Source organism: Python bivittatus, unplaced genomic scaffold (assembly GCF_059951505.1).
Source record: "Python bivittatus isolate LINGU-HERP-01145 unplaced genomic scaffold, Pbiv_v1 ctg000700_np1212, whole genome shotgun sequence".
NCBI classification, from domain to species: domain Eukaryota; kingdom Metazoa; phylum Chordata; class Lepidosauria; order Squamata; family Pythonidae; genus Python; species Python bivittatus.
This window is the reverse complement of record NW_028277098.1, coordinates 13,358,097-13,380,922: the sequence shown is the minus strand read 5'-3', so window position 1 is coordinate 13,380,922 and position 22,826 is coordinate 13,358,097. Positions and strand designations below refer to the sequence as shown.

The window sequence follows — 22,826 nt, the reverse complement described above, 5'->3', positions numbered from 1 at the left end:
CCCTCAGGACAGCGCTATAGAGCACTGTATGTTAAAACATCTAGACACCAGAACAGTTTTTTTCCTCATGCCATTGCTCTACTGAACACCTAATTAATGCAGTATGATATACTGGTTGACACTGCATGAAGTTATGACTGCTAAGACGTGACTGATAATGCTCTGTAAATGTGAATGTATGTTAGTTAATAGCCGCAGTACTATCTTTCCTCTAATTCTCCTCTTCTGACTGCATAGTTTTAGCATAATGTTATTAGTATTATTATTATTTTATTTTACTTTACTTTACTTTATTATTCTTATACTTGATGCTATGCAAACACACTGAGAGCTCTTTGCACCGAAGTCAAATTCCTTGTATGTTTACATACTTGGCCAATAAAGTATCCTATCCTATCCTATCCTATCCTATCCTATCCTATCCTATCCTATCCTATCCTATCCTATCCTATCCTATCCTATCCTATCCTAAATTAATACCATAATGAGAACAGGTATCTATAAAATCTTTGATTAGATCTGTGCTTTGAAGGTACAATTCTCCACAACTGTATGATTTTAGAACTCAAGAACTGATTGTTCAAATGAACATGATTGGCAATTAACTCATTAGATATGGATAAAAATAAAAATCTATTGTTTTTTCTGGGCATAATGACTAAGAGAAGTCCCCTATAGAATTACACACTATTTGACACATATCAATTGATGCCAACACATAAAACTCATAATCAAGTGTATTGCCAAGTGTCAGGCAATGGCCAAGGGCCAGACAATTGGATTTTTGAAGATCCAGAGACAACAAACACACCAGTAAGTAAGGAGATTTTAAGCTTTATTGTTAACTCTAGCAGAAAGATTTAAACAGAAACACAAAGCATAACATACCAAGCAAGATGACAACAAATCTCTGTTCAGCTGTTGGTAGCCCCAGTGGAACAACGTGGAGAGACCCCGAAACGGCTAAGCCACACAATACTGAATGCTAGGCCTGTATCGAAGCTTCCAGCTCAAAGGATAATACCAAGGTCTTATCAAATCTGGCACTACAATCTCATTACCTTGTTTCCATGGTACTGAGATTGCAGGACCAGACCATGGCTAGATGGTGCACCTGTTCATCACGTAAACTGCCAGAACCCTGGAATGTAAGAGCCTGGATACAGATAAACCAGTGCCAATTTAAATAATCTTGAGGTCCTCCTACATCTATGTGAAGATTCCTACCTTCTCTTTATTTACCAAGCAAGAATGAAAAATAAACAAGTTAAACATCATTATGACTCAGAATAAACTCTAAATTTCTAAAATCTTAATATGAAGGACAAATCAAAATATGTCACTACGTTCCTCAAAATACAATGGTCTTCCGCAATGCCGCTACATCAAGGTGACAATTAACAGCCCATTAGCTCTTCTTAAGAGCAGAAGTACACACCATAAAAACCTTACATACCTTAACATACAAGTTACACAATTCTGCATTCCTGGCTTTTCTATTGTTTTAATGGTAGATTGTTCATTTATTAATCTTAGTTATGTTTTTCAACTGAGTCCTTGAGTTATTTGGTTTTGTAGAATGTCTTTATTAGCTACTTTGAACTCCCTATGGAAAGACACAGAAATCTTATAAATAATAAATAAATAAGCTCTAATGTTTCAGCTATGGTTTAAAAATAGCAATAATGGGTTATTCAGAAACATATAAGAATGTCCAAAGCCTTACTGATTGGCTACTACATGGCTCATTATCATAAAACATGCATAGGGAACTAATCTGGTGTAGTGGTTAAGGCATTGGAGCAGGAAAACAAAAACCCTGGTTCCCATCCAGCTTCATCCATAAAAGTTCACTGAATGACTCTGGGCTTGTCCTGAGTCCAACCTATCTCATAGGGCTCTTTATGTGGGGAAATACTGAAAATGGGAATGCTATAATAGTGCAAATGAAACCAATGATTAGTTGTAGAAAATCTACCTGAAAATAAGAACTAAAATATGAAGGTGAAAATACCATTCCATTATAAAATAAATTTGGAAACAAAAATAAAACAAAGCATCTTAAAATGTTCCCCCGCAAAATGCTGAAGTATTTTATAAATACTTTACAATGGATATGGCTACAAAAAGAATTGTAAACTGGTCAACAGATGGATATTGTGGATTTGTCAATAAGTCAGTAAAATTTGTAAAAGAATTTCTATCTAGGTTACAATTGCATATTTTCAGAATTACAGTAACAACTGAAATATTGAAAACAAAGGAACAAGTTCTATTTCTAGATTTTCAGGAATTATCCAGTGGTATCTTTCTAATGACAAGTAGCATCTGTCAGCAGAATGGATTCTTCTCTTTCCACTGATGTGGATATTTGAAGGAATATTACAGCAGATCTGAGAAGGAAGAGGAGAAAAGCAGAAGGGGAAGTCTTTTTGTACAAGAAAGTAGTGTTTAGATACTGGTTTCTAAGACTACATCAAAATTTTAAAAAGCTACTTCAGTATGTACACATACCAAACTCAGTTCCAAAGATTTATTTGTATATCCCTCACAATATATGGTAACAAAAATAATGTTACCATATTATATTTACGTCAATACATTAATTATCAAATTTCAGTTTATGGCCATGTATTATTTTAGCACATAATGATATTAATAAAGATCAATAAATCATTATATAAAACAGGCTTATTTTTCCAGAGAGAAACATTTTCAGCGCTGTATGGTGTACAATGATAAAACAGACAGAAGAAAGCTGACACTATTTGCTGTTCTTTTTCCTGCAATTACTAGCTCTTTTACCCTTTCTCCTCATAAAGAGATAGTGATATAAATACATTTCAGACAGCGTTAAAAATGGGGAAGAAACATTCCAAGGCATTTTTACAGGTACTAGAAATATTAGGCACCTCACCTCTTCTACAATTTACTACACAACTTTTTGTTGACAAAGTATCCACTGGAGAAAGTCGACCTGCATAGTAACTATACACTGAGTGAATCCCAGCTGCATAAAATATTCTTCCAAAAGTTAAACACACTGAAAATGTCATGCTTTAAATTCATCAATTGAAATGAACTATTATAGTAGATGTTACATTGTTGCACTGAGGTTAATTTACTTTTTTTTTTAATTCTTTAAAGCATACTCAATTTTCCAAATTCAAAGTAAACAATTATATTTCCTGTAACTCAACAAAACTACATTTACACCCAAAAAAACACTATATACATAATTAATGTTTTCTATGACTTTTTCCAATATTGCATGTTGATTAATTTTTCAAATTAACTTTTCAAATATCAACAGAAAATTGTTTGCACTCTGACAGTGCAGTGAAAATTTCAATGTAAATTGGCTTTCTGTGCATACCTGACGAATATATAGCAATACAGAGGATTTAAAGAAATCAGATTTTTAAAAACTCATATACTGTACTAAGCTTTTCTTAAAGAACATTATTTCAAATTTAATTAATAAATTTAAATTTATTCACCCAATTTAAATTAGTTTACATTTATTAAACAAATAATGCATTTAATTTTTTAAAAAATGTATGAAAACATATTAGCCCTACATTTATATTCCTAAACAGGATCAATACAAGGGCTCCACCCACTAAAATGATTTGGAACAAGTACTTTGGGGAGGTTTTGAGGAACATCTTTAATGCAACTCTTAAGGAAGCCACATAATTTTTCATGCTAATGTGAGGTCCAAAAATTCTTCTCAATCACTTTTGAAGCACACACAGCCTTAAAAACATATATCATATATCTTAACTAATTAACTATATTGATATAGATTCAACCTCTTACTGGAACTGCTTCTCAGGTCTTTGTCTGCATGTATATCCTAACTTTTATCTATACACATGTGTGAAGAGAACACTATTAAGATTTTTGCAGGGCAACATAAGTATCTTATATTAAGATAAAACAATCAAGTTTAGCTCAAATATGTACAGGCCTTATCACAAATCTTTAGAAGAAAAGTGATTGTATTACTATACCCTCAAACACTGGACTTTTGGACTATTTCTAAAGTCAATGACAGAAGACAATGAGAATATAGCATTATGGGTCACCAAATAAGGAACAAAAAATATGCTAGGGAAACCCAATGTTTCTGCTCAGTCCCCCAGATACAGGTTGTCCTCATTCAGCGACCACTCGTTCAGTGACCATTCAAAGTTACAACGACACTCAATGAAGAGACCAATCCTTGTATCTGCGGCCATTGCAGCACCCCATGGTCACATAATCGCAACTGGGTGTGTGGCACCCAGCTCACAATTACAACAGTTCACTTCCAGAGAGAGCATGGTGAACTGAAGACATCCTTGGAAAATGGGGACATTATAGCTGAAATTTGTGGCCGGATGCAGATTCTGGGTGGGCAAAATCTCTCTGGAGAAAGGAGAGATCTTGAGATTGCCCACATGCACTCCTGACTGCTACTTCTCATGAGTAAACTGCAGGAACCAACATTTTCATGGTTGGCTAGTGAGTGGAGCAGCTGGGAGTCAAGGGATTCCATCTAAGCTCATAGTCATAATGTAGCTTTTTTGGACTCAAAGTTCAGCCAATCCTCATTTCTTAAATCACTTTGGATTTTTTTTATTGAGCTTTTTAAATATTGAGAACCTCCAGAACAGCAAGTTTTATGGTATTGACTGGGTGAGTTTTCTTCAATCCTTTATGAAAGAAGTTTTAAGTATGAGTTCTTGATCTATAAAAATTTGGGGTTTTTTTTTGGAATTAACAGCAAAAAGGTGATTGGAGTGTTGTTTTTAGAAAGTTATACACAGACTGAGGATCCAGAAGGATTTAGTATAAATGGATTTAAATTAAACTAGCCATGTTCTTGCATTTGGAAAAAAAAAAATGATAAGATGGGACTTTGAAGTTTGGACACTAGAAGACACCAGAAGCAAATAAAACAATGGATGTACTGAGAGATATGTGTGAACAAAAGATTCAGAAGTTACTTTTAAGGATTTCTGCCATAACTGATTGACTAGATGTTGCTACAGAAGAACAAGTTTTACTGGACAAGAATGAAAACAATTCAAATCTGGACTTAGAAATGACAGTCTACAAGAAGTATATGGAACAAAATGAAACAATGAAACAAACAAAATTGGTGAATGTTTTAATAACTAAAAAGGATATACAAATAATACACCTAAAGAGTGACTTGGATAGCCTTTTTATACTGGATTTACAAGAGTCTTGTTAATGTTGTCAGCGACCTTGTGAGAAGAGACAAAGAGAAAATGAATCATGTGTTGCGATATTATCTGAAGGGACTTAAGACCAAGGTTATTGGGAGTAAGGGGAAGGAATATAAAGTGGGTTTACTTAATCAAGGTTAAAATAGATACAGTGGGGCAAAAAAGTATTTAGTCAGCCACCAATTGTGCAAGTTCTCCCACTTAAAAAGATGAGAGAGGCCTGTAATTTTCATCATAGGTATACCTCAACTATGAGAGACAAAATGGGGGAAAAAATCCAGAAAATCACATTGTCTGTTTTTTAAAGAATTTATTTGCAAATCATGGTGGAAAATAAATATTTGTTCACCTACAAACAAGCAAGATGTCTGGCTCTCACAGACCTGTAACTACTTCTTTAAGAGGCTCCTCTGTCCTCCACTCGTTACCTGTAGTAATGGCACCTGTTTGACCTTGTTATCAGTATAAAAGACACCTGTCCACAACCTCAAACAGTCACACTCCAAACTCCACTATGGGCAAGACCAAAGAGCTGTTGAAGGACACCAGAAACAAAATTGTAGACCTGCACCAGGCTGGGAAGACTGAATCTGCAATAGGCAAGCAGCTTGGTGTGAAGAAATCAACTGTGGGAGCAATAATTAGAAAATGGGAGACATACAAGACCACTGATAATCTCCCTTGATCTGGGGCTCCATGCAAGATCTCACCCCATGGGGTCAAAATGATCACAAGAATGGTGAGCAAAAATCCCAGAACCACATGGGGGGACCTAGTGAATGACCTGCAGAGAGCTGGGACCAAAGTAACAAAGGCTACCATCAATAACACACTATGCCGCCAGGGACTCAAATCCTGCAGTGCCAGACGTGTCCCCCTGCTTAAGCCAGTACATGTCTGGGCACGTCTGAAGTTTGCTAGAGAGCATTTGGATGATCCAGAAGAGGATTGGGAGAATGTCATATGGTCAGATGAAACCAAAGTAGAATGTTTTGGTCTAAACTCAACTTGTTGTGTTTGGAGGAGAGAGAATGCTGAGTTGCATCCAAAGAACACCATACCTACTGTGAAGCATGGGGGTGGAGACATCATGCTTTGGGGCTGTTTTTCTGCAAAGGGACCAGGACGACTGATCTGTGTAAAAGAAAGAATGAATGGGGCCATGTATCATGAGATTTGGAGTGAATACCTCCTTCCATCAGCAAGGGCATTGAAGATGAAACGTGGCTGGGTCTTTCAGCATGACAATGATCCCAAACACACCGCCCGGGCAACGAAGGAGTGGCTTCGTAAGAAGCATTTCAAGGTCCTGGAGTGGCCTAGCCAGTCTCCAGATCTCAACCCCATGGAAAACCTTTGGAGGGAGCTGAAAGTCCGTGTTGCCCAGCAACAGCCCCAAACCATCACTGCTCTAGAGGAGATCTGCATGGAGGAATGGGCCAAAATACCAGCAACAATGTGTGAAAACCTTGTGAAGACTTACAGAAAACGTTTGACCTCTGTCATTGCCAACAAAGGATATATAACAAAGTATTGAGATGAACTTTTGATATTGACCAAATACTTATTTTCCACCATGATTTGCAAATAAATTCTTTAAAAATCAGACAATGTGATTTTCTGGATTTTTTCCCCCATTTTGTCTCTCATAGTTGAGGTATACCTATGATGAAAATTACAGGCGCCTCTCATCTTTTTAAGTGGGAGAACTTGCACAATTGGTGGCTGACTAAATACTTTTTTGCCCCACTGTAGGTTGCTATTTCTGGCAATCTTTAATGAATTTTTTCTGACTACGGCTGGAAGATAAAGTGTTAGTTTTGTTTTATAGACAAGGGTTCTATGTGGAAAAGGTTGTTACATTTTAAACTTATCTGATTAAGGTTAAAATAGCTATATTGTTATCCCTGGTAACTTTTATTGGATATTTATTGATTGTATTTGAATTATGAGGTTTGAGGGGTTTAAAAATAGAAAATGAGATATAAATATAAAAGGAAGGAATTCAAGTGGGTTTATTAGATTAAGTGTATAATAGATACGTGGTTATTTCTGACAACCCTAATGAACTTTTGCTGATTGGGATGGATGATGAGGCTTTGAAGATTTGTTTATAGAGAATGAGGTGAGATTTGGGGTGAAGAGATTGTTTGTTGTACCTTAAGAGATGATAAGTTGCTAAAATTCTTTATACTTGCTGGGATGGAAGGGGAAGTTACTGTTTGTTTGGTTTTTTTGGCTTTTCTCCTTTATATATATTTTTCTCTTTTATGCACTTTTTCCTTTTCTTCTTTTTTACATTTTATAGTTTGTATCAGTTTTATCTGTATAATGTAATTTTTAATAAATTACAAAACAAAAAAACATAATTACAACAGTTGCAGCACCCTATGGTCACGTTATCACCATTTGTGATCTTCACTGCCGGCTTCCTACAAGCAAAGTGAACAAGGAAGCTGGCAGGAGGTTACAAATGGCAGTCAGATGACATCACGCCTAATTACCATGCGGGATTCACCTAACAATGGCAACTGGAACTGCTGCAACTGCTGTCATTAAGTTGGCGCGGTCATGTGACATCACACTTTATGACCGTGTCACTTAGCCACGGAGTTGCCAGTCCCAATTACCATTGTTAAGCGAGGAGTTACCTGTAGAGGGCATGTTCCTGGTCCTTTCAACAATGTGATCTTGTTGGACCCAGGAGTTGTGCCCTCTTTGTGAAAGTGCCTGCCCTGTGGAAAAGCATCCCTCTGGAAATCCAGATCCTGTTAACCTTTTGCAAAGCTTTGAAGATTTGGATGTTTCCCCTAGCATTTGGGCCAGGAAGTTAGGTGAGCACTGCTGTTGATGTGGCTTTTTGAGTAGGAGTTGCTTTTTTTTTTTTTTAAACCTTGGGCATCATGGGTTGCATGCAGATGCTGTAGTTATTGTTTTAATCCCTGTCCACCGAGAATCACTATTGTGAGATTGGCAGCCCTATAAATTATTTAAGTAAATAAACAAAGAGCAAAGTCATTTTGGGGGAACCAAGCACAACAGGGATCAACTAGATTTTGGTGCAGAGAAAGAACTGAATACATTTAAAGCAGACATCAGGAAAAAGAAATAAAATCAGAGAAGGGACATAATCCTTTCTCAAAGATAAGACAAAGCATAAAGACTGATCATGATTATCTGAAATTTCACTGTGGACACAGTGTAAGCTGTCTTCTATCAGCTTCAAAAATCACACAAGTTCAGATTTTTTTCTATGGGGGTACACTTGTAACCTGGGAGGGGGATTGAAAAATTTTAACATTTTGCCTTGGGTATGTCAATTAGATTTGGATTTTTGAGTATTACTAAGCTTACAAAGTGATTTTCCCCATGCTTTGATGATTGTCTGGTTCAATTAATCATAGATATTTGAATGATCTATTATTACCAAATAAACTTTTAAATTGTACTAAGATGCTTATTAGTATTTATTTATTAGCCATTATTTATTATGGCTAGTCTTTCTTCAGTAAGCAAATTAAAAAAAAAAAAAAAACTGAGTAAGAACATGTTTTTCTAAGATCATTTTTATTTGATAATTTAAGAAAATGTGAAAATCCTATTTATATTTAAAATAATTTTTAAAACCCCATTTAGATTATAAAAATCTTTTTTAAAAACTTACCTTTTATCCGAGATAAACCAATTAATTTCAAGACAAATTTTGGAGCATTAGATTGTCTGTCCACTCTGAATTTCACAATAAACATGGAACACTTGGTCTCTGGGGCAATTTAGGGTTAAGGGAAACAGCACAAAAGAACCTTTGTTCCTTATTGCCATGTGTCCCTTACTCATGTATATTTTCCAGAATAAAAGACATATTACATTAGACAATGTTTTTAAATCAGGTATTATTTTACTTTATCAGGTCTTTACTCATAGTCATTTTTTAATTTGTTACTTATTTATTTTCCCTTTATTAGGGTATCACTAGGCCAAGGGCAGGAAAACACCATAAAGGAAATCAGGCAATATTTTTCAGAATGCAGATTCCTATATTCTCATATTCAAATCACAACTGAATGTGAATATTTTAAGGACACTACAGGTTAAAAAGAAAATCATACAAGCTATTTACAGTGGTTTAATTCACATAAAGACCCAACTCATGGTTTGTTACATTTAACTGACTAAAGTAACATGCTAAGCCCTAAACCATCATTTATGAACAGCATTACTAAAGCTAAGCCTTTTTTTTTTTTTTTTTTTGAGAATGAGAGAGAGAAAGCGCATGCACATACCTTTTGATCCAGGCTTACAAGTCCTGGTTGTATGAATCAAATAACCATGTGAATAATGCTTTATTTATGGTTAATTATCAGATTCCTCAGAGAATATAATCTGTAGCATCAATAGGAAAAGTGGTTAAATTCATTCTATTTTGAGATTCATTAACATATATGAAAAAATGGGTCTAAGAATACTTCAGCATTATGCAGCCCAACCAAAATTTTATTCAGCAAAGCCATTTTTATATGAAATCCCTAACAGCTCTAATTTAAATTCTTCACAAGCACAGAAATTTAAACTCAGCTTTTCCTTCATCTATGGCTTTAGTAAATAGCTTTGACTGTTTAACTATATACACAAAGAAAAAAAAAAACATTTTCTCCCTACTTTCTACAAAACAAATTTATAATCTATAAAACTTTTATTTATCCTGAGAACTATCAGCAAGATTATATATAAAGAATGGGCATTAGAATAAAACGGAGCAACTTTTGCTGAGAAGTTACTTTCTGGTTTACATTATAATTCCCAGTATATCCAATACTGGATCACTTCAAGATTAACTTCAGGTTAATGGTTGTGGTTTTGCTTTTGTTTAATTTTTAATTTCTACATTTGATTATTTTTTCAAAAACTGCAAACATAATTAAAAAAATAATTACATTTGCAGATATATGCATAGGGCAAAAATTTGAATGTGTACTTGGCTGTATCAAAATTATAATGGATAAACTGAATTTTTTCCAAAATCACCATGACTTACATTCTATTGATTTCAAATGACTCAAATTCAGCTAAATAACCATATCAGCACAAGCAAAGAACTTTTCTCAAAGCATTAAACCAGCTACATATTTCAGAAGGTTTACAGGGATGCTTCAAAGACTGTTCTTGGTTGTCTGAGTATGTACATCAATGCATAGTTACTTGGCTTCATTGGCAGTTCCAACAGAAATGTTGTCTCTAAATGCATACACAAAGACAACTGGAACAATGTTCAAAGCAGCCACACAGGCAAAGCACATGGTCAACCATGGGCTATTGCTTATCCTAATGGGTGATTTTACTGGATGCTCTCAAGTTTGACTGTATCAAGAGATGTAAAGATCAACAACTAAAAGCAAAATCTGACATAGAAAAAAAATCAGCGTTTTAACTTTCCTGCCAAGTTATTTGACAGAGAAGTAGAATATGAAATATTCAAAGTGAGTCTTAGAAGACAAACTTAAGAGAAACACTACATAAAAGGAAATACACACACACACACATACATTGTTTGAGAAGGAGAACTGAGAATTTTAGAACCTGTCAATCTTATCCTTTAATTAATCCAAATTAACCTACAGCTTTCAGAGTGTACAGCAAAAAGAAGAAGAAGAGGAGGAAGAGGAAGAGGAAGAGGAAGAGGAAGAGGAAGAGGAAGAGGAAGAGGAAGAGGAAGAGGAAGAAGAAGAAGAAGAAGAAGAAGAAGAAGAAGAAGAAGAAGAAGAAGGTAAAAACAAATATCCTTTTCCTTTCTTTCACTGTGAGCTCTAAGTTATTCTGTAAGTCAATCAGCTGGGAAAGGAGTACATATGACAGAGATATGCAATCAGTGATTATAATAAAAATAATATGAACACAAATCCAATGATAATAAATCTATTACTTATTAGGAAAGCTCTGCAATTAATGTATCTACCTCTCCCATTACATTGTCTAAGAACAGAAGGGAAATTAAAATGCACTGAAATATACTGCAGACAGCAAACAACCAAATTGTAAAATGATCAGAGTGAGAAGAGATTTTAATTCAAAAATCTTGCTCAGTCACGAATGCATTAAGCTGCCTTAGTCCAGACTTCATATCTCAGCCTAACCAGATTAACTGCTGCAAGGTTTAAAAAAAAAGTTTCATTTCTTAAAGGAAAGATTTACAAGTAACAAATAACTATAATTAGACTTCATATTTATATAAAGAACAGCAGCCATATTTTGGTTAACGTCACAAGAGACCTGGGAAATAGGCAAGTATTATTAAGCCTATATTATGAATGAAGAGGACTGTGAGTTAACAGAACTTCCCAGTGAGTTAACAGCAAAGTCAAGATATGAATGTAAATCTCCTGAACTCAACATCTTCTCCATAATAGCAAAAAAATATCAGAGAGGATAATAATGGGACAATATATCTAGCTATCTAGAACAAATAGACAGTGAAAAAGAACACAAGCTTGAACAAAAAAAAAAAAACTGCACACATAAAAGCTACCTAGAAAAAATGTGAGTGTCAAGTGAAGGTAGTTAAAGAGAACAAACCTATTACAGGGAAACTGCTTTAATTATTCATTTATATGTATAAAGTAGAACCCTGAGATCCAAGCCACATAAAGTCATAAAGACCGCAAAAAAAAAAAGCTCCTTTTCATGCAAAAGGGGGGGGGGATTATTCACCATATGACTATATTTCTATAGATAAATTATTCTTTATATAAACATATTAACTCTACTTATTTTAGTTAAATTTAAAGTACAAGGACTAAAATCAAATTTAACTTTTGTCCTGTTTCCTCACCCATTGCTTTTTATAGTACTATTTCCAACCCAGGATAAGTTGTATGTCAGAGAAACTGAACACCATGCTTGTTGGCAGGATTCCTGATCCAAAGAAAAAGAAATGTAGGATCAAGCCCAGGAATCTGAGCCAAGCAGTGCTGTGAAAAAATACAACAGTTCACAAAGATAAACTCATGAACAGAAGGTATTTGAGAATACAGGCTTATATCTGCTTGGGATATAGACGTGCTAGACCAGGAACTCCCTGTAGTCATGTAAATCACTAACATGCATACTAATATGGAGATGCCTATATAACTGAATTCTTGTAACTTTTCAAGGTGTTCAGTCCCTTGCTTTGCCATGAGTTCTTGAAACATTTCTGGTTTGAGGCTTCACACTGTTTCTGGATACCTTTGTGTAACTCCTTTGAATTTAAAGATGTGGATCTGTTTTGCTTTTTAGGCTTTTTCAACTTTTGAATTCATAATTTCATAATTAGCTTCCTATAATGTTCTGCTGTCAAGATTAAGTCATAAAAGAGGAAATTGAAGCTATAGTGGAGACAAGACATTACATTCCCAGAGCTTACTGAAAGCAAACATATCAGGAAATACAGTTAGACCCATCTGAAAGTTCATAAAGCACTCAAATATACAACTGTTATTCTTGCAACAAAAATCTTAACATGTCCTAAAAACCACCTATTTTAGAAGAACTACTAGGTTTTTAAAAAGGGAGGCAATTTCCAGAAATTACAATGCTGCTTAGATAAATCAATGAAAAATGTTATTAACTGTACTAAAAAAGAACAAAAGAGAAATAAGTCTTACAGAAGAAAGAAATATCTTGCTCTCATATTCTGTTGTAGGCTCTCAGAGAGACCTGGTTGACTATCAGCAAAACAGATAAGCTTTAGTTGAATCTAACAAAACTTTTCAAATTGTTTTTAATGTTCAAATTATGAAAACAAAGAGTAATGTCAGGTTTACTGGTAAATTACCTTTTTATAGTAGCCAGCAGAAAAGTTGTATTAGAACAAAGTGATGCTTCCTTCTACAAACAGTACGACATGAAGTTCTTAATAGCCAGATGGCACAGTCCTTGTAAGATGAATAACACTTCAGTTCACCCCAATTTTTTCTTATCCAAATCACATCTGAAAAGTCGTATCAACAAAAAACTGGCTGTTTCTATGCCACTCTATAATCTGTCCTTTCAAAGGTTCCATAAAAGTAGTGGGGGCTTAAAGGGGAACACAGACTTTTCCTGAGTCCTCATCCTATCATTTTTTTTGGGGGGGGGGGAGAGGGACAGATATAATACTACCACAATACACATATGCAGAAAGAAGCATACAAAAACACAGTTCACTCACTGTGGTAAGAAATGTGTTGTTTGTTTTGCGCTTTATATGTTGTATGAACTCAGCTACTATGCTTTGTAACCCATGGCATAACATCATGTATTATAAAAACCCAGTCAACTATACTTTATTCAGTAGCATGATTTACCAAATCCAGGTTTAGTATGATCTATTTATTTCTTTTCTTCAGTTTATCCTAGAAAGTGCAAATTTTGTACTCTACAGAATGAAAGAATACATGAATCAGGCACTGTTGGCTATTCGTTTGCATTTACCTTCATTACACATATTAAGACTGTAGTAGTTGTTTTTTTACAGCCCCAACAACAAACATTTTCAGTGACAGATAACAGGAGCTTCTAAGGCTGAAGACCACTTACTGTAGTCCCAAATGTGCACTTTTTCGTCTCCCTGTCAAATTTTGTTGTATAAACTGACCCACCTCCACCTCTTTTTATAGCAGCCTCCATGAACAAAGAAGGAAAATCTTCTCCTGATATGGAGATTAAAACGACAGAAAGACCCTCGTTAATTTGAACTCTTCTGCATCTGCATTTTGCTACAGACATAAAACTCCTAGATAATCAAGAATACAACTCCCTAGGTTGAACAGATTTACTTCCAGGTGAACACACAAAACAGGATGGCAACCTTACCTGCTCACCCCTTCCTTCCTAAGGACCCTACCCAAGAGACCACCTTCATCCTAGCTCTCTCACACCTTAACAACTCCAAGTAAATAAATTATCTTTTGGCCATGCTCCATGGAGTCCCACCACACGTGCTTCCAAGCGACTATGCATTAAGGCTCCGCAAACTCCACATCCTGGTTCGGGGAGTCCTTCCTAGTTAACCTGGCGGCAGCAGCAGCAGGTGCGGCCCCGATCGGCTTTTTGAGAAAGGGAATTAAAGACACACCGGAAAGCAGAGGCAATACTGGCTATTGGCCCCAAGCACCACTTCCGACGTCCCGAGTCAGCACAGCGTTAATCACGGCCGGGCAAGCTAACCCGCCTGGCATTCCCGGACTGCTCGGGAGCAGCTCGCTGTCCCTCAGGGAGAACCATCGGCCGAGCAGGAACAGTTTCTTGGTCTGATCCTGCAGGACGCCGTTTTTTTCGGTCCCTCCCCATTCGGGTGCAACGCGTGCGCCCTCCTTTGCCCCCTTCCCCGCCTTGCATTCAGAGCCCGCGGGAGAAGCTTTCGCAGACTCACCCCCAGATGACATAGTTCGTCTTGACGTTCTTGGGCCAGGAGAACTCGCCGAAGATCACTTCGTCTCCTTTCACCACAATCTCCTTCTTCTGCGTGTTGTACTGGCGCAGCACGCTCAGGACGTCCGCCATCGCCTCAGCCTGCCTCGCTCGCTGGCCTCGAGACCCCGGAGAGCGCCCGCTCCAGTGACTTCCCTCGCGCCGCCTTCTAGTGCGCCTTCCTCCCTACGCTCTCTCGCCTCGACAGCCGCCTCGCCGCCTGACTGTCAGGCACACAAACCGACCGCCTGACTAACCAACCGACCGACCGACGAACCAACAACCCCAGCCGCCGCCGCCGCCGCCAACACCACCGACTCCGCACGCGCAGAAGGGAAAAGAGAAAGAAGGACCCTACCAGTCCGCCTACGTCTGCGCCTGCGCTCAGAAGAAAAAAAAACACTCCTTGACCCCGCCCATGACTCTTCTCCTCCTTGAAGGGAACGCCGAGAAATAGAAGATCCGTCTTTTTCGGCACTGCGACCCACCTCTTTTCTGCATCTCCACCGCTCGCCGTGAGGCAGAGCGTGATTGACAGGAGGAAGAGCCTCTCAAAACGCGCGAAGGGAAGTCGAGTTTCAAAGGAATGAAAACAAACAGGCAATGGAGTAGTTAGCCCCTGTTGTTGAGGGCCCTGGAAGAGAAGCAGACCTGTCTTCCGGGGGCGGAGTCGGTGCTGCTGTTCTCATTCGGCTGATGGCTTTGAGGGCGCTGCGGGGGCTTTTGGTGCTCAGGTTGGTAAGCTCAGAAAGGATGTGCGTGTAAACGAAGGCAACTTGGCCTGATCCGGATGGTTTGGTTTGTAGTGATGCTATAATACAGTATACCTTGTTCTGTTTTGTGAGTTAAGGCGGTACGTAAGGGAATTGAACAGTCTTAACTGTATCAATTATTGTAACATTCAGCTGGGGTACCCTGTAAGGTTGGTTCTTTACGCGAGTCACCTTACACTGTCAATTCATGGGTGTTTATTCGTGAATAAATAAAACCTCTAATGCAGGGGTTCCCAACCTGGGGTGCGAGACGGAATTTCAAGGGGTGCGACAATTTTATGCGCTGAGTTAAAAGCTTGCTTGTTTAAATTCAATTAGTTCACCCGCAATTAGAAATTAGACTGCTTCATTTTCAAATGTGATACTACTTTTATAGGGGGTGCGAACATTAATCATACTTTTCCTAGGGGTGTGGGGCATAGAAAAGGTTGGGAACCACTGTTGTAATGTAAGGGAATGTATTTGGCCAGGATTTAGCTTTGAATCTCTAGGGTACTTCCTGTCCTGCACAGAAAATGGAAAGGCCTTAGGCATGCAGTGAAGTTGCTCAGGTGCTGACAGGCAGATGCTTTGGCCAGGCAGCCTCTCTCCCAAGAACAGGTTAACAATGAAGATTTTCGGGATGATCGTATATTGAAATCCCAAAGATGATTTTGATGGGAAAAACTAATATGTGCGGCGTATACATTTAATAATAAATAAATAAATAAATAAATAAATAATAAAAATGTTGTTAAAGAATATCCTGACTCTGGAAATGTATAACGCAATCATATGCTTAGTTTCCTGGCCTTCATACTTTTATGTTTGAGTCTGAGGAGAGGGCTGCTGCTCTGGAAGTGTGGCTTCCAGATTGGCTTTGGTGATAGGTCTCTCTGGCTTTTATGTTGTATAGTGCTTAGTTTTACTTGATTTCATGAGTTATCCATTGTTAGTAGGTTTTATAGAGTCTAGTTTGTTCTTCTTTATCATAAAGTGGTTATCTGTTTGATATTCCACTTTTATCTCAGAGTTAGAGCTACCTAGGTATGTCTACTCTGTACTTTGCTGTATTCTAATTTAATTGATATTTCTCTCCTTCTGTAGAATGCTTAGTTTTTAAACACAGTATGAAGAATGGTGATGACAATTTTATAAGCAGTAGTATAGGAAGCTTACTTTTTCCTTTAGTTTACTAGTTAAGTTCTGTTTTAACTTTCGTAGAGGTGGAAAACAGAGCTTTGATTGTCAACGTCATATACGTGGACATATACATATACTCTAAAAAGAGCTGAAAATGTAATGTCCAGATTGGATAACTTTTTCATATTTGGTGGCAATGTTGTGAAGCTCAACAATTTTGGAAAATGGTTTACATCAGACTAAAACAAATTTTAAAAATTTATATCTGCAAACTTCTTACTGAATTTTACTAAACCATAACTTCCCATGAAGTATTCTGAATTTGATCTGTACACGCTGAGTGCTGCGAAGATACTCTGTTTCTTACTAGACAGAACATTTGATCACCTTTGTGGAAGAATGATTAAGTTGTATGGTTTCAAGTCCAAAATAAGTTCATATCTTAAAAGTAAATGTGATACAGAGTTTAATTCAACTGGGAAACAATTTCTACATTACAATTTTTATGTGAATTTGTATGACATCCAAAATTTGGGTTTCTTTTTACATAACATATTATTTCAGCTTTATAGGATCTTTTAAATCAGAATAGACTTTTAGTTGTATGGATATAATGTATTGTAATTTATGATATATACTGTGCTAACTACTATTCCTGGTATTTATGGTCTTCATAAAGCTTTATGGTGATATGTAGTTTTTTTAAAATTATATAATCAGCCATTTATAACTATTGTAATTACAGTAATGAAATGAAAAACTTTTTCTGTAATACTTGTAAATTTCCTATCTATGTACCTCATACTCCCACTTTTTATCCCTTTTTTTTGTTTACTTATTTTTTTTTCTTTAAAACGTTCAGTGCAAATACATATTTTTAAAAGGCTACAATGTAGTAATTCTTAATTTGGAATGAGTACTGTTATCTAAGACTTTAATCAAAATTAGCCTTAGGTCTATGTGTCCAAAAGGATTGTGCCACTTAGTTGGTTACTTATGTATCTTTTGCTGAAATTCACAGTGTGATTGGTTGTAACGCTGATCTTTAAGTACAGGATTGTATTATAAATAGGCCGTAATATTCATTGCAATGGCTTTCTTTTAGAATGGGGAACAATTCATCTGCAGCTACAGCAATATCTAATACTGCTACAGCTAACCAGATAAAAGTGAGTAAATATGATTAGTCTAAATGTTGCTTTTTATGGGACAAGGATTTTATTTTTTCTAAAATATAAAATGTAATTTTGAGTCATGTTCCTGTTGTTTGAATTGAGAAGCATGTTGACAAAACTGAGTCTTTTTTAACAAAAGATAAAGATTCTGGGAGTGTAATGCGTATTGTTATAGCTAAGAAGTCCTACAATATTGTTGAAGTTGTTGATTTTTAAGTTTACAACTCTTGTCATGGCTTCTGACCAGGTATGTTTAGGAATATAATTTTAACCTGGGTATAATTTTTTAACAGTAAGGCAGTGATAAGCAGCCTTTTTTGCTGGTCATGGACCACAGTTAACATTTTTGGAGTATCTCAGGGCCATACATCATAGAGATCATCAGGGAAGATTTATGGTAAGGAATTGGCAAGGGTTTTCCTTTTACACTATCTTGTATGGCTTACACAAGAGTTTTCCTAAATACCTGTTTCAGAATGGCAGGAAATTGTGCTGTCAGTTTTTTTGCAGTTGTAATCAAAGGCATGCCAAGGGCTGCAAAGAGGATTTGAGAGCCACTTACGGTCCTAAAACAGAGAGCTGCCCATTCTGCACTAATATCTTTAAACAGTACTGGAAGTGTGTCCTAGTAAAATAGCTCAGTCCATATAAAAAGTTTGTTCCAATCTGTATCAAGAAGCCCTTAACTTCAAACTTTTGGGGAATAGCAAAAATATAGTAGATTCTAATTATTTTAGCTGAGAGGGTTAGCAGTCCCATTCAAAATAAAGGAAGTTTGAATGAAAAGTGAAAAGTCATGTTAAATCAAAGCATGCTAGCTAACTCATTTATCAGTATAGGCTCGACTGGAACATTTTGATTATTGGTTTTTTGCCATAATATTGAAGATTATAGTTATGTATTTAAAAAAAAAACATCCAAGTATGTAGAATATGTTTCCTTGAGGAATAAGTTGCCTTTTCTCCCTTCCAGTCTATCTTACTTACACTTCCTGGTAATAAGCATAATGAACTCTGCAAGGCTTATTTCTGAGTTGGATACAATTGTACTATTAAAAGTAAATTAAAAAATGGTTATACGTAAATGAAATTTACACTAAGATGGGAAGAGGATTACATCTAAAAATCACCAATTTTACAAACATTAAATTTAGACTTAGTGCCAAACATGCAGGCTGGGTTAACACTGGCCTGCCAAGCTTGGTTTAATCATTGTTGAATAAGCTATTAATTGTCTGGATTCACATTAAACCCTAAGCTGTAAACTTAGTTTGGGCTTTGAATTCTGTGTGAACCTAGCCATAAATTCTTTCAGTTTCCTTTATGCATACATCTCATATAAACTTTTATTTAAATCCATAGGATGCTATATCAGATAATTGTGTTGTGATCTTCTCAAAAAGCACATGTTCCTACTGCAAAATGGCAAAGAAACTATTTCAAGAAATGAATGTGAATTATAAAGCCATAGAACTTGATAGATATGAAAATGGAAGTCAGTTTCAGGATATTCTTCATCAAATGACAGGCAGCAGGACAGTGAGTACTATTTTTTATCTTTGATCTACAGTACACGTTTCAGAAAGGGGTTACTTCATTTCTAGATAAAAATATTTTTTGAAGAAGCACATAGTTTATGTAATAAATTGGGCAACATATTGGATGTTTTCAGATTACAGAACAAGCTACCATCTTTAGTTTGGATAAGATGACAATAAATCCTGCATGGAGGCATCCCATGGTTTTCTAAGTTGTGTCCACTTGCAAGAGGAATCAGCAAGTACAACTGGAGTAGTTCAGAGTTTGTCCAGAATGTTAGTGAATTTTACCTTGCCATGTCATTCGAAATGGTTCATAATATAACAATAGTTGCTACTGTAACGTAGGTATTTTTTAAAATGAAATTAAATATGTAATCCATACATATGTGACTGTTTCTTGCAATAGCTGTTGTACAAGTTGCTGGGATGTGACAATAAGAGAATATTGCTTCATGTTCTACTTGTAGTCTTGAAGGCATATGATTGAGCACTGAGAAATAAACATATACAGTGGAACCTTGGGTTACGAACGCTTCTGTTAACAAACTTTTCGGGTTACGACCAGCTCTGGCCGCAAAATTTTGCTTTGGTTTGCAAACTCCGCCTCGGGGTACGAACAGGATACGCGGCCATTTTCCCTCCCGTGACACGGTCCACGGCCATTTTTCCGCCCCTGACACGTGGTCCGCGGCCATTTTCTGCCCGACACGTGGTCCGCAGCCATTTTTCCGCCCGACACGTCCGTAGCCATTTTTCCGCCCCTGACACATGGTCTGCGGCCATTTTCCACCCCTGACACGTGGTCCGCAGCCATTTTTCTGCCCCTGACACGTGGTCCATGGCCATTTTTCCACCCCTGACACGTGGTCTGCAGCCATTTTCTGCCCCTGACACGTGGTCATAGGGAGGGGGACTCTCCCTCCAAGCAATAGCCGCCTCCCTGTCCTCCACGCCAGAATGGATTAACGGTAATTACATTGAACCTTATGGGGAAATTTGCTTCGGGTTGCGACCAATTCGGGGTGCGACCAGAGTCATGGAACGAATTAAGTTCGTAAACCGAGGTACCACTGTATACTGAACAGAGCTTTGGTCTGATAAGAGTAAGATTTTGGGGGGGGGGGTCCTGTTTCTATCAGATATTAAGATCAGTGTTATGTATTTAAGGGTTGTTCTCATTTAAATATTATTTCATTTTGAATCTGGTATGAGTACAGCATTTTGATATTTTAGCAGAGTGAACTTTCCTTATATAATATAATCTCTAACCTTGTCAAAACTAGTGAGGCATTGCTGCAAAATTTTCACTGTTCACAGAATGAGTATTCATTCTTTGCTTATCTATATCCTTGTTCAGTTTGTTTGTTTGGATGACAGCTTTCAGTCTGAATTTGGAAATTTGAATCAACCTTGTGAATTCAACCTTTCAATTTTAGATCATAGTTGAATATTGGCATTACACAAAAATTAAAGTGCTAAATTGAGAAATGTTACCTGTGTTTGGTATTTGGTATTTCACTTGAATTCCAAAGGATACCTGCATAAAGAATCAGAAGAATGCACATTGCTAGATTTAGATTGGAGTAAGATGCTACTCTTGGATGTCAAGGGAAATCACTGTTACTTCTCTCACTATCTTCTTGGTCTCAAGGTTTTTTATAGAGTCTGATTCCTCCAATGTTTGTAACAGAGTATCTTAATAGAGTATCTCCCTTGATTCATTGATGACATAAGTAGAAGCAGTATAGTGTGTTTCATTCATGTTTGAACTATATGCTTATAACATTCATTTCTTTATATTCAACAGGTTCCCAGAATATTTATCAATGGAAACTTCGTTGGAGGTGCTACAGATACTCAGCGTCTTCACAGGGAGGGTAAATTGCTTCCATTAGTTCACCAGTGCCAGATCCAAAGAGAAGGAAACTCAGTACCCTCATATAGTTTTCCTTGACTTTTTAATACATCTTGACAATCTTTAATTTGTAAATCCAGATTTGACTTTGGCACCTTATATGTACAAAAATGCTTCAACAACCTTGAATTGCCCCAAAATATATTAGCTAGTAAATCTGCAGGCTGCAACCCTATAGTGTTTGATCATAGAAAACTAAGCAGCTAGATGCACAAATGCTGGAATAAACCTTGTCACATTAGTTGAGTTCTGGAAACTAGGTTTAAGAATTATGCCACCTGCACTCAAATTTATAGTAATACTCCAAGGAAGATTTTGGTATAGCTGTGAGCACCTGCACAATGATCAGATGCCCTCCATGAGAGTTTTATCATTGATTGGTGTTTCTGCAACTCTGTACTAAGCTGTATAACTCTGTTGTCTGTGCATGCCCCGTTTCTCTCAGCAAACTGAGCATTGGCAAGTTGGCATGTTAAGCATAAAATGTGAAGAGAGACCTGGACAACACAAAATTAGCAGGTAGAGTGCTGGAAATGGATACTGGGAACAGACGAAACAGCAGTTGGAAAGGGAGAAACTGAACTCAGAGAAGCATTTTCTTTTCCCTGTTACTTAATTCTTCCTTTCTCTTCAACATATTCCCTTCTTTTCAACCTTTTTCTTTTCTTCTTCTCTCTTTGGAGCTTGTTTTTTTTTTTTTTTCCAAAACCACAAAACCACAAGCTCTCCTTAGCCCCAGCACATGCATTGGGATTAGGAGTGAGGGGAATTTTTTTTGCGTGTGGTTAAATACATAGAAGGAAGGCCTCTGCCCCCTTTTAAAGTCATATAGAAAGGGAATACCAGCAAGTTGCAAAGAATAGCTTGAATGCCCTCTGTGGAGAGAGGCAGAATATAAATTGAATGAATAAGAAGCCCTTTTGGATAAGATATATAGACTAGTTTTAAATAGATTGAAGTTCTACTGTATTCACTTGTACCTACATGTAAGTACGTATACAACTGTAGTTTGCACTCTCAGCTTTGCTAGTCTCTGTGCTTAGCAAGTAGGACTTCTGTAACATGGGTCTTCATTCTCAGCAAAGGCACCATCACTAACTTTTTCTCAGTTCAGATATGTCCAAGGTTATCTATCCTTGCCTGATGTAATATTGGAGATTATTTAGGCAGAGTATCAGAACCACCCTTCAAGAACACATCACATGAAGGAGTTTTGGTCGGGAATTAGGTATCTAATTCTAATTAGGTAAAAAGGACCTCATCAGCTATATCCAGCAGAATGTTAGTAAATGATTCATAGACGGGTGAATACTTTCAAAGAAAAATTTGCAAAAAGTAATATGCAAGTCAGATTGAGAGGTTTTTTTTAAAAAAAAAACCACTGTTCTTGCTGTCCTAGTGACAAGAAAATCTTAGTTTTTTGTGAGATAAGAGGTTTAAAACATCTAGATTGCTAAATGACACATTTCATTATCAAAACCTTTTGAAAATGTGACCTCTTTGTGGCTTGCAATTGCATGGTATTTATGAAATAGTACTTTATGGGTATATGACAAAAAAGGTTATTGTGACCTACTAAATGCTTTTTCTGTTTGTATAATATATTTGCATTAAACAAATACCAGTTATTTATTA

The 22,826-nt window shown here is 36.6% G+C and overlaps 2 protein-coding genes across 4 annotated transcripts in view; one reads left to right on the top strand and one right to left on the bottom strand.

Moving 5' to 3' along the window:
* The window catches only part of CDC73 (cell division cycle 73), a 151,513-nt gene extending 136,543 nt beyond the window's left edge, over positions 1–14,970 (bottom strand). Inside the window, exons 1-2 of one of the 3 annotated variants that reach the window (XM_088154158.1) lie at positions 14,629–14,718; positions 1,457–2,393 (exon numbers count right to left, since the gene is read on the bottom strand). In XM_088154158.1, the coding sequence (XP_088010284.1) occupies positions 1,457–1,485 (29 nt within the window). In that variant the 5' untranslated portion in view covers positions 1,486–2,393; positions 14,629–14,718. Of the gene's footprint in view, positions 1–1,456; positions 2,394–9,523; positions 9,624–14,628 lie in introns of those variants that run through there. The other 2 variants (XM_025168768.2, XM_007420987.4) reach the window with 2 other exon arrangements.
* Positions 14,971–15,192: 222 nt separating this feature from the next.
* Positions 15,193–21,907, top strand: GLRX2 (glutaredoxin 2). Its single transcript, XM_007420988.4, has 4 exons — positions 15,193–15,400; positions 17,667–17,730; positions 19,098–19,274; positions 21,084–21,907. The coding sequence occupies exons 1-4, from the start codon at positions 15,363–15,365 to the stop codon at positions 21,228–21,230; spliced, it is 426 nt and encodes a 141-aa protein (XP_007421050.1). The 5' UTR covers positions 15,193–15,362; the 3' UTR covers positions 21,231–21,907.
* The last annotated feature ends 919 nt before the right edge of the window (positions 21,908–22,826 follow it).

Coding starts and splice junctions, on each gene's coding strand:
- GLRX2 (XM_007420988.4), top strand. CDS start 15,363: ATGGCTTTGAGGGCGCTGCGGGGGCTTTTGGTGCTCAG. Junction 17,731..19,097: donor CTACAGCTAACCAGATAAAA/GTGAGTAAATAT, acceptor TTAAATCCATAG/GATGCTATATCAGATAATTG. Junction 19,275..21,083: donor AAATGACAGGCAGCAGGACA/GTGAGTACTATT, acceptor TATATTCAACAG/GTTCCCAGAATATTTATCAA.